Genomic DNA, 12,612 nt, shown 5'->3' with positions numbered 1-12,612 from the left:
GTCAGGGAGCACTTCTTCACACAAAGGGCCGCGGGAATCTGGAACTCTCTCCCCCAAAAAGCTGTGGAGGCCGGGGGTCAATTGGAGCTTTCAAGACCGAGATGGACGGATTGCTGTCAGGCACTGATATGGAGGGAAGGCGGGTAAATGGGGTTGAGGTACAGATCAGCCGCGAGCGGGCTGAATGGCGGAGCAGTCTCGAGGGGCTGAATGGCCTCCTCCGGTTCTCACATTGCCACATTTGCGATCGGTGAGGTGCTATTGGTATGGTCGCTGTGCAAAAACGATTGTCGGTTCGGAGAGTTTTTTTTAAAAAAAACTTCCCTTGGCCCCCTGCCCGCCCACCCCGCCGACGAGGCTCACTGACGTCAGGCCCCCGCTTTGCAGTCGTACTCGGTGGGAGAGGGGGCTCCCTCAGCACTGCCCCACCGACAGCGCAGAGGGGGCCAGTCGGCAGTGCGAGACGGGGACAAGAGCTGCTTCAATTACTTTCTAGAGGTCCGCTCGTCCTCCTCCTTCTCCAGCCGGTAGGCAGGTCGGTAGCGCTCGCGGCCCAGGTGGTTGAGGTAGCACAGGTTGGGATTCTTGGACGTGTTCTCCATGCTCCCCAGGGAGGTGTATCTGGTTGGGAGAGAGGGTGGGGGGGTGGGGGTAGAACACAAATCACAGGTTAGGAAACGGTACAAGATCCAATTACCCACCTTCCATTCTCCCCCCACCCTCCACACACTCACACACACACACACACACATGCGCACTCTCTCACACACACACTCACACACAGACACACACACACACACACACACATGCGCACTCTCTCACACACACACTCACACACACACACACACACGCACACTCTCTCACACACACACTCACACACAGACACTCACACACACACAGACACACATACACACACACGCGCACTCTCACACACACACTCACACACAGACACACACACACACACATGCGCACTCTCTCACACACACACACACACACAGACACTCACACACATACAGACACACACACACACACACACATGCGCACTCTTACACACACACTCACTCTCACATATTCTCACTCACACACACACTCGCTCACTCGCGCGCGCACACACACATACACACACAAACTCTCACACACACACTCACTCTCACATATTCTCACTCACACACACACTCGCTCTCACACACACACATACACACAAACACACTCACAGACACTCTCACACTCACACTTTCTCACACACAAACTCTCACACTCGCGCGCACACATATACACACACAAACTCTCACACACACACTCACACATACACTCACACACACACTCTCACACACACTCAAACTCTCACACTATCGCACACACACACACACACACACAAACTCTCACACACACACAATCAAACTCACACACACTCTCACAGACACACTCTCACTCACACACACACAATCAAACTCACACACACACACACTCACTCACTCACACATATCAACACACACATAGACATACACACCCACACTCTCACATAGAGACGCATAGTCTGTAAAGCACTTTAGAGACGTCCGTGGATGGGGAAGTCTTTCTGTAGAAATGCAAGTCTTTCTTTTGGTACAGACAGCCCATGTCCTGGGACGTGGAAACATGCAAAGGGGAGGAGGAGGTGAGATGATATTTGTTCGGGAGTACGACTGCAACCCACCCCTTGTCGTAGAGAATGCAGTACGGGATGTACAGGGTGCGCAGGAACTCCCAGATGTCATGGTAACTCCAGTCCTGCAAAAGACACGGCAAAGCACTCATTAAAAGCAAGTCGAGGGAGGCAAATTCTCCTGCCACCATCTCCCAGGAGTAACTCCCCCCCATACCCCCACTCTCACTGGCCCAGATGGCACAGGCAAAACAAATCAGCCAATCATCTTTGAGTGTTGGCGGACTATTCCACACGCGGCCCCACTGGCGACATCCCGTGGAATAGTTCCCCGGTTCCCGATTGTAGGCTGTTTTTTGCCCTGGGACCTTCCAAGGTGTGACGGTTATAGTTGCTGGACTGTTAAATCTGGGTGCTCAAGAAGGATTTGGGTGTCCCCCGTACACGAAACACAGAAAGCTGACCTGCAGGTAGAGCAAGCAGTCAGGAAGGCAAATGGCATGCTGACCTTTATTGCAAGGGGGGGATAGAGTACAAGAATAAGGAAGTCCTGCTACAACTGTACAGGGCCCGGGTGAGACCACGCCTGGAGTACTGCGTACAGTTTTGGTCTCCTTGCCTTAGAGAGGGTGCAGCAAAGCTTCACCAGACTGATTCCGGGGAGGAGAAGGCTGTCTTATGATGAGACTGTGTCATCTTCACCATCGTAGGCGGTCGCTCGAACGAGGATGACTTGCTTCCACGAGTTCACACGCAGGTGTTCCGATGAAGGACCCCATGTTCCAGGTCCTGAACTCCAATTGAGGGGGTGGAAGATGCCTGTGGGTGGATTTTTTTAACGTGGGGTGACCGTTGCACACCAGCCACCACACGGGGCTTGACAGAGCGAGGTCTCGGTCCAGTGGCAAGGGTTAACCAGGACGACTGGAGACCTGCTCTGCTGCACGGACCCAGTGCGCGCACACATATCGCACAGTGTGGGCTGGGCCCGTGCTGCCCCTGGGCCCTCGGCTCTCCTGGGCCCTGTACCCCCATTCGCCGCACCTCCGCCCATGATGTTCCAGGGCCCAGCGCTCCAGCTTTATTAGGAGATTGAGCAGACTGGGCCGATACACTCTGGCGTTTAGAAGAATGAGAGGTGATCTCATTCTGAGGGGGCTCGACAGGGTAGATGCAGGGAGGATGTTTCCCCCCGGGCTGGGGAGTCTAGAACCAGGGGTCACACAGTCTCAGGATAAGGGGTCGGCCATTTAGGACTGAGATGAGGAGGAATTTCTTCACTCAGAGGGGGGTGAATCTTTGGGATTCTCTGCCCCAGAGGGCTGTGGAGGCTCAGTCGTTGAGTAGATTCAAGGCTGAGATCGGTAGATTTTTGGATATTAAGGGAATCGAGGGATCGGGCGGGAGAGTGGAGTTGAGGTCGAAGATCAGCCGTGATCTTATTAAATGGCGGAGCAGGCTCGAGGGGCCGAATGGCCGACTCCTGCTCCTTATGGACCCAGGGGTCACGAGTTCAAATTCCGTCGGGGCAACTTGTGGAAGTGAATGCAATTACTCCGGGGAATTGTGAGTCAGCCCTGGATTAACAACAAAACTTGTATTTATATAGCGCCTTTAACACAGTGAAATTTCCCAAGGTGCTTCACAGGAGTATTATGAGATTTAAAAAATTTGACACCGAGCCGCATAAGAAGAAATTAGGACAGCTGACCAAAAGCTGGGTCAAAGTGGTATGTTCTATAGAGCGTCCTGAAGGAGGAGAGAGATGTAGAGAGGTTTAGGGAGGGAGTTCCAGAGCTTGGGGCCCAGGCAGCTGAAGGCACGGCCACCGATGGTGGAGCGATTATAATCAGGGATGCTCAGGAGGGCAGAATTAGAGGAGTGCAGACATCTCGGGGGTTGTGGGGCTGGAGGTGGTTACAGAGATAGGGAGGGGTGTAGGGGCTGGAGGAGGTTACAGAGATAGGGAGGGGCGAGGGCCATGGAGAGATTTGAACACGAGGATGAGAATTTTGAAATCGAGGCGTTGCTTAACCGGAAGCCAATGTAGGTCAGCGAGCACAGGGGTTGATGGGTGAGCGGGACTCGGTGCGAGTTAGGACACGGGGCAGCGAGCACAGGGGGTGATGGGTGAACGGGACTCGGTGCGAGTTAGGACACGGGGCAGCGAGCACAGGGGGTGATGGGTGAGCGGGACTCGGTGCGAGTTAGGACACGGGGCAGTGAGCACAGGGGGTGATGGGTGAGCGGGACTCGGTGCGAGTTAGGACACGGGGCAGCGAGCACAGGGGGTGATGGGTGAACGGGACTCGGTGCGAGTTAGGACACGGGGCAGCGAGCACAGGGGGTGATGGGTGAGCGGGACTCGGTGTGAGTTAGGACACGGGGGCAGCGAGCACAGGGGGTGATGGGTGAGCGGGACTCGGTGTGAGTTAGGACACGGGGGCAGCGAGCACAGGGGGTGATGGGTGAGCGGGACTCGGTGTGAGTTAGGACACGGGGGCAGCGAGCACAGGGGGTGATGGGTGAGCGGGACTCGGTGCGAGTTAGGACACGGGGGCAGCGAGCACAGGGGGTGATGGGTGAGTGGGACTGGGTGCGAGTTAGGACACGGGGGCAACGAGCACAGTGGGTGATGGGTGAGTGGGACTGGGTGCGAGTTAGGACACGGGAGCAGCGAGCACAGGGGGTGATGGGTGAGCGGGACTCGGTGCGAGTTAGGACACGGGGGCAGTGAGCACAGGGGGTGATGGGTGAGCGGGACTGGGTGCGAGTTAGGACACGGGGGCAGTGAGCACAGGGGGTGATGGGTGAGCGGGACTGGGTGCGAGTTAGGACACGGGGGCAACGAGCACAGGGGGTGATGGGTGAGTGGGACTGGGTGCGAGTTAGGACACGGGGGCAGTGAGCACAGGGGGTGATGGGTGAGCGGGACTCAGTGCGAGTTAGGACACGGGGGCAGTGAGCACAGGGGGTGATGGGTGAGTGGGACTATGTCTAACAGTCTATCAGACTAACAGCACTATCGGAGCAGGCCGGGGAGTGGAAGGAGCAGCACGTGCTGGTGCAGGAGCGCGACGGCAGTGAAGAGCGACGTCATCAAGGTCCAGGTCGGTGATTGGAGCGCGGGCAGGTACAGCAGGAGCGGCGAGGTCGGGGCAAAGGATTGAGAGATTGTAGAGGGACGTGATCGGGGCCCAGGGGCAGCACGGGCCCAGGGGCAGCACGGGCCCAGCCCACACTGTGCGATATGTGAGCGCACTAGGTCCATGCAGCAGAGCAGGTCTCCAGTCGTCCTGGTTAACCCTTGCCCCTGGACCAAGACCTCGCTCTGTCAAGCCCCGTGTGGTGGCTGGTGTGCAACGGCCACCCCACGTTAAAAAAATCCACCCACAGGCATCTTCCACCCTTCAGGATGGAGTTCGGGATCCAGAATATGATTGAAACACCTGTGAACTTTTTGCCGTGGAAGTCACCCTCAATTCGAGGGACCGCTTATGATGACTATCAGACTAACAGTCTATGTCCATCAGTCTACCCGTCCCTGTGAGTTAGGACACGGGACAGCCTCTAGTTTACGCAGGGGTGAATGTAAAACAGATTAAAAACAAAACAACAAAACTGATTCACCCCCCCGCTCTTGGGGCCGGGATCCCGCTGCCCTTTCCCCGGTTTGGGCCGACACTTCACGCCAAACCCACTCTACCTGGCTCACTCCCAATCTCTTCTCAAGTGGCCTCACAAGCCCCTCAGTCATATAAACTGATAACTAGGGAACCGGATGACTACTTAATGGGGAAAATTTGGCGATGGGGAAAGAGCAGGGGGGAGTGGGACTGATTGGATCGCTCTGTCACAGAGCCGGCACAGCACGGGCTCCGTGGGCCCAATGGGATCCTCCTGTGCGGTGTGAGACTCTATAAACAAGGCCAGCACGGGATGGCCAATCAATGTGGCCTCAGCACTGCCCTGAAAACAATAGCAACAGAGCAGGGTCAGACAGTGTCTGTCGTGGCTCAGTGGGCCCCTCTAGCTCTCTCGCCTCTGAGCCAGAATATCGTGGGTTCAAGTCCCACTCCAGAGACTCGAGCACATAATCCAGGCCGACATTCCCCAGTGCAGTACTGAGGGAAGGCCGTACTGCACTGTCGGAGGGGCAGTACGGAGGGAGCGCCGCACAGTTGGAGGGGCAGTACTGAGGGAAGGCCGTACAGTCGGAGGGGCGGTACTGAGGGAGCGCCGCACTGTCGGAGGGGCAGTACTGAGGGAGCGCCGCACTGTCGGAGGTGCCGTCTTTCGGATGAGACATTAAACCGAGGCCCATCTGCCCTCTCGGATGGATGTAAAAGATCCCGGGGCCACTATTGGAAGAAGAGCAGGGGGAGTTCTCCCCGGTGTCCTGGGGCCAATATTTATCCCTCAACCAACATCAGTAAAACAGATGATCCGGGTCATTATCACATCGCTGTGTGTGGGAGCTTGCTGTGCGCAAATTGGCTGCCGCGTTTCCCACATTACAACAGTGATTGCCCTTCACAAAAGTACTTCATTGGGCTGTGAGGTGCTTTGGGACGTCCTGAGGGGGTGAAAGGCGCTATATAAATGCAAGTATTTCTTTCCACTGAACAAGGGACCTTTAATACCCTCGCTGAGCCACACTGCCGCTGTTACCCGGTTACGTTCGCTGCCGCGAGCAAGCAGGGTCCGCGCCTCCTGATACTCACCAGCAGAGGGTTTACCCTCATGTACTCTGGCCAGCCCGGGTCGGTCAAAGACATGGGGTTGAGTGTCCGCGAGTAAGGGTCGGTCCGTCTGGTGCCCATCAGTACAGCCTTGATGTCGGGATGCTGCCTCTTCAGATCCGTCAGGGCCTCTTTGATATTGCCGCACACAGTGTATATCTGGAGATGGTACCTGCCGATAAATGTCAATAGGTGTTAGGGGTAATATAGAATAACAGATACCCGGGAGTGAGTTACAGGCTGGAATCTAATCGAGGGGTTCGGGGGTTTATATATAGAATAACGGATACCCGGGAGTGAGTTACAGGCTGGAATCTAATCGAGGGGTTCAGGGGTTTATATATAGAATAACGGATACCCGGGAGTGAGTTACAGGCTGGAATGTAATCGAGGGGTTCAGGGGTTTTATGTATAGAATAACAGATACCCGGGAGTGAGTTACAGGCTGGAATCTAATCGAGGGGTTCAGGGGGTTTATATATAGAATAACGGATACCCGGGAGTGAGTTACAGGCTGAAATCTAAACGAGGGGTTCGGGGGGGGTTTATATATAGAATAACGGATACCCGGGAGTGAGTTACAGGCTGGAATCTAATCGAGGGGTTCGGGGAGGTTTATATATAGAATAACAGATACCCGGGAGTGAGTTACAGGCTGGAATCTAAACGAGGGGTTCAGGGGGTTTATATATAGAATAACGGATACCCGGGAGTGAGTTACAGGCTGGAATCTAATCGAGGGGTTCGGGGGGGTTTATATATAGAATAACAGATACCCGATAGTGAGTTACAGACTGGAATCTAATCGAGCTGTTCAGGGGGTTTATATATAGAATAACGGATACCCGGGGAGTGAGTTACAGACTAGAATCTAATCGAGCTGTTCAGGGGGTTTATATATAGAATAACAGATACCCGGGAGTGAGTTACAGGCTGGAATCTAATCGAGGGGTTCAGGGGGTTTATATATAGAATAACAGATACCCGGGAGTGAGTTACAGGCTGGAATCTAATCGAGGGGTTCGGGGGGTTTATATATAGAATAACGGATACCCGGGAGTGAGTTACAGGTTCGAATCTAATCGAGGGGTTCGGGGGGGGTTTATATATAGAATAACAGATACCGGGGAGTGAGTTACAGGCTGGAATCTAATCGAGGGGTTCGGGGGTTTATATATAGAATAACAGATACCCGGGAGTGAGTTACAGGCTCGAATCTAATCGAGGGGTTCGGGGGGTTTATATATAGAATAACAGATACCCGGGAGTGAGTTACAGGCTGGAATCTAATCGAGGGGTTCGGGGGGGGGGGGTGTTTATATATAGAATAACAGATACCCGGGAGTGAGTTACAGGCTGGAATCTAATCGAGGGGTTCGGGGGGTTTATATATAGAATAACAGATACCCGGGAGTGAGTTACAGGCTGGAATCTAATCGAGGGGTTCGGGGGGTTTATATATAGAACAACAGATACCCGGGAGTGACTTACAGGCTGGAATCTAATCGAGGGGTTCGGGGGGGGGGTGTTTATATATAGAATAACAGATACCTGGGAGTGAGTTACAGGCTGGAATCTAATCGAGGGGTTCGGGGGGTTTATATATAGAATAACAGATACCCGGGAGTGAGTTACAGGCTGGAATCTAATCGAGGGGTTCGGGGGGGGGGGGTGTTTATATATAGAATAACAGATACCCGGGAGTGAGTTACAGGCTGGAATCTAATTGAGGGGTTCACGGAGTTTATATATAGAATAACAGATACCTGGGAGTGAGTTACAGGCTGGAATCTAATTGAGGGGTTCACGGAGTTTATATATAGAATAACAGATACCTGGGAGTGAGTTACAGGCTGGAATCTAATCGAGGGGTTCGGGGGGTTTATATATAGAATAACGGATACCCGGGAGTGAGTTACAGGCTGGAATCTAATCGAGGGGTTCGGGGGTTTATATATAGAATAACGGATACCCGGGAGTGAGTTACAGGCTCGAATCTAATCGAGGGGTTCGGATGGGGGGTTTATATATAGAATAACGGATACCCGGGTGTGAGTTACAGGCTGGAATCTAATCGAGGGGTTCGGGGGTTTATATATAGAATAACGGATACCCGGGAGTGAGTTACAGGCTCGAATCTAATCGAGGGGTTCGGATGGGGGGTTTATATATAGAATAACAGATACCCGGGTGTGAGTTATAGGCTGGAATCTAATCGAGATGTTCGGGGGTTTATATCTAGAATAACGGATACCCGGGAGTGAGTTACAGGCTCGAATCTAATCGAGGGGTTCGGATGGGGGGTTTATATATAGAATAACAGATACCCGGGTGTGAGTTACAGGCTGGAATCTAATCGAGGGGGTTGGGGGTGTTTATATATAGAATAACAGATACCCGGGAGTGAGTTACAGGCTGGAATCTAATCGAGGGGTTCGGGGGGGGTTTATATATAGAATAACAGATACCCGGGTGTGAGTTACAGGCTGGAATCTAATCGAGGGGTTCGGGGGTTTATATATAGAATAACAGATACCCGGGAGTGAGTTACAGGCTGGAATCTAATCGAGGGGGTTGGGGGGGTTTATATATAGAATAACGGATACCCGGGAGTGAGTTACAGGCTCGAATCTAATCGAGAGGTTCAGGGGGTTTATATATAGAATAACAGATACCCGGGAGTGAGTTACAGGCTGGAATCTAATCGAGGGGTTCGGGGGTTTATATATAGAATAACAGATACCCGGGAGTGAGTTACAGGCTCGAATCTAATCGAGGGGTTCGGGGGGTTTATATATAGAATAACAGATACCCGGGAGTGAGTTACAGGCTGGAATCTAATCGAGGGGTTCGGGGGGGGGGGTGTTTATATATAGAATAACAGATACCCGGGAGTGAGTTACAGGCTGGAATCTAATCGAGGGGTTCGGGGGGTTTATATATAGAATAACAGATACCCGGGAGTGAGTTACAGGCTGGAATCTAATCGAGGGGTTCATATATAGAATAACAGATACCCGGGAGTGAGTTACAGGCTGGAATCTAATCGAGGGGTTCGGGGGGTTTATATATAGAATAACAGATACCCGGGAGTGAGTTACAGGCTGGAATCTAATCGAGGGGTTCATATATAGAATAACAGATACCCGGGAGTGAGTTACAGACTGGAATCTAATCGAGCTGTTCAGGGGGTTTATATATAGAATAACAGATACCCGGGAGTGAGTTACAGGCTGGAATCTAATTGAGGAGTTCAGGGGGTTTATATATAGAATAACAGATACCCGGGAGTGAGTTACAGGCTGGAATCTAATTGAGGGGTTCACGGAGTTTATATATAGAATAACAGATACCTGGGAGTGAGTTACAGGCTGGAATCTAATCGAGGGGTTCAGGGGGTTTATATATAGAATAACAGATACCCGGGAGTGAGTTACAGGCTGGAATCTAATCGAGGGGTTCGTGGGGTTTATATATAGAATAACAGATACCCGGGAGTGAGTTACAGGCTGGAATCTAATCGAGGGGTTCGGGGGTTTATATATAGAATAACAGATACCCGGATGTGAGTTACAGGCTGGAATCTAATCGAGGGGTTCGGGGGGGGGGGGGGGGTGTTTATATATAGAATAACAGATACCCGGGAGTGAGTTACAGGCTGGAATCTAATCGAGGGGTTCGGGCGGTTTATATATAGAATAACAGATACCCAGGAGTGAGTTACAGGCTCGAATCTAATCGAGGGGTTCGGGGGGGGGTTTATATATAGAATAACAGATACCCGGGTGTGAGTTACAGGCTGGAATCTAATCGAGGGGTTCGGGGGTTTATATATAGAATAACAGATACCCGGGAGTGAGTTACAGCTGGAATCTAATCGAGGGGGTTGGGGGGGGTTTATATATAGAATAACGGATACCCGGGAGTGAGTTACAGGCTCGAATCTAATCGAGGTGTTCGGGGGGTTTATATATAGAATAACAGATACCCGGGAGTGAGTTACAGGCTGGAATCTAATCGAGGGGTTCGGGGGGTTTATATATAGAATAACAGATACCCGGGAGTGAGTTACAGGCTGGAATCTAATCGAGGGGTTCGGGGGGTTTATATATAGAATAACAGATACCCGGGAGTGAGTTACAGGCTGGAATCTAATCGAGGGGTTCGGGGGGGTTTATATATAGAATAACAGATACCCGGGAATGAGTGACAGGCTGGAATCTAATCGAGGGGTTCGGGGGTTTATATATAGAATAACAGATACCCGGGAGTGAGTTACAGGCTGGAATCTAATCGAGGGGTTCAGGGGGTTTATATATAGAACAACAGATACCCGGGAGTGAGTTACAGGCTGGAATCTAATCGAGGGGTTCGGGGGGTTTATATACAGAATAACAGATACCGGGGAGTGAGTTACAGGCTGGAACCTAATCGAGGGGTTCGGGGGGGGGGTTTATATATAGAATAACAGATACCCGGGAGTGAGTTACAGGCTGGAACCTAATCGAGGGGTTCGGGGGGGTTTATATATAGAATAACAGATACCCGGGAGTGAGTTACAGGCTGGAATCTAATCGAGGGGACTCGTAGCATGACTGTTTTTCCGCACCTCGCAGGCATGAGTCATGTTTTTGTCCAAGGTCCAGTTGGTAAATACAACCAATCTGGCACCTTTCCATTTTGAAGTTGCTCTCGGTTATGTTGTACACCACTGAGTTACCATGCTCCGTACCCTGCGCTAACTATTTCTGCCTGTATGGTTCTGCTCACGTTTCTTTCCGCTCTATTTATCGTTCTGGCGCGGTCTCGCAACGTGTGACAATTCCCTCTCCAACAATGCCTGTCGGGTTCGTGTTAGGGCGTTGACCCGATCATCGATCGTGTGCAGGTCTATGGTGTTTACCGCCGCGTATCCCGCGTCGACCATTTCTAGTATCCCTGTTTTTCCCCGATCCTGCCTGACCCTTGTTCCACATTAAACTTCACGGTTTTTGATTCAGGGCCTTCCAGTGCTCGCAGGGTCAGGTTTCTGTACAGGCTTCTGGTGTTCGACCCGCAGAAACTGAGGATGGTTAAGTCTGTCAAATTTAGGAATACAGTAATTATTCACTGACGTCCCCCAAAGTGTATCTTATCCTTGGTCTGCCTTTATCAGTCCCCCTTTTTCCCCAGCATTCATAGTTGGACACGTTGGTGGTCAAGGCTCTGGTAGTGCTCACTGTTGCTAAAGTAATGGATGGGGCCGTGGTGGTAGGTCTATCTTGGGAGATACCTCTCCACGACCATTCATAGATGTTCCCCTGGGTGCATATCTCCTAGTTATAAAACACACCACGGTCTTATTCACACTAATTACTGGTCCCGTATTACTGAGCCATCCCCAATGTTGTTTCGTTTCCTCGTTACGTTGTTTTATGCCCGTTATTCCGACGCTGCAATTTAAGTTCCACTATTGCTCTGTCCATCACAGTCAGCGTTTTGATTCTTAAATCACAACTGTTGTCGCCCGAGCCCCTGAAATACAGGCCCAGCCGTCCCACAGCCTGTTGTCCTTGATACGAGGCTATGTTACCCCACGTTGTTCCCACGGGCACCAAGATCCCGTCAAAAAAACGCTATTTCCCGTTCGTCACCGGTGAGTACGTGAGTGAGGAGAAATTTCTTCACTCAGAGAGTGGTGAACCTGTGGAATTCTCGACCGCAGAGAGTTGTTGAGGCCAGTTCGTTGGATATATTCAAAAGGGAGTTAGATGTGGTCCTTACGGCTAAAGGGATCAGAGATATGGAGAGAAAGCAGGAATGGGGTACTGAAGTTGCATGATCAGCCATGATCTGATCGAATGGTGGTGCAGGCTCGAAGGGCCGAATGGCCTGCTCCTGCAGCTATTTTCTATTCTCATCATCACCTGACTGCCTACTTGGGGCATTTGGACCTTCTGTTCTTTAGTGTCGTTCTCCAAGTCCTTGATTACTTGTTGAGCGCTAGCCTGTGCTTTGAAGTCATGTAATTGCTGACAGAGCTCCATCACAAACCTCCGTGTCCTCCGTCCTCGCTTCCTGTAACCAAGACTTCTGGCAGTCTCATTCGTTCAAAGGGTGCCGGTCCTGTCGCCCGACGAGGGGTTGCCCTGGGTTTCATCAGTACTCGGGGCAACCTGTCTACCCGTCCCTTTCCAGTCTCTTCGACCTTCCCTGTGAAGTGTGTACCGTGATTATTTCTCATGA

The 12,612-nt window shown here is 51.8% G+C and overlaps 1 protein-coding gene across 1 annotated transcript in view; it reads right to left on the bottom strand.

The window, feature by feature from the left end:
* flad1 (flavin adenine dinucleotide synthetase 1) overlaps positions 1–12,612 on the bottom strand; it is a 49,502-nt gene that overhangs the window by 17,387 nt on the left and 19,503 nt on the right. Inside the window, exons 6-8 of the mRNA XM_070868668.1 lie at positions 6,370–6,559; positions 1,697–1,770; positions 490–621 (exon numbers count right to left, since the gene is read on the bottom strand). Coding sequence (XP_070724769.1) covers positions 490–621; positions 1,697–1,770; positions 6,370–6,559 — 396 coding nt within the window. The remainder of the gene's footprint in view (positions 1–489; positions 622–1,696; positions 1,771–6,369; positions 6,560–12,612) is intronic.

This window comes from Pristiophorus japonicus, chromosome 30 (assembly GCF_044704955.1).
Source record: "Pristiophorus japonicus isolate sPriJap1 chromosome 30, sPriJap1.hap1, whole genome shotgun sequence".
Taxonomy (NCBI): domain Eukaryota; kingdom Metazoa; phylum Chordata; class Chondrichthyes; family Pristiophoridae; genus Pristiophorus; species Pristiophorus japonicus.
This window is presented reverse-complemented; position numbering and strand designations above follow the sequence as displayed.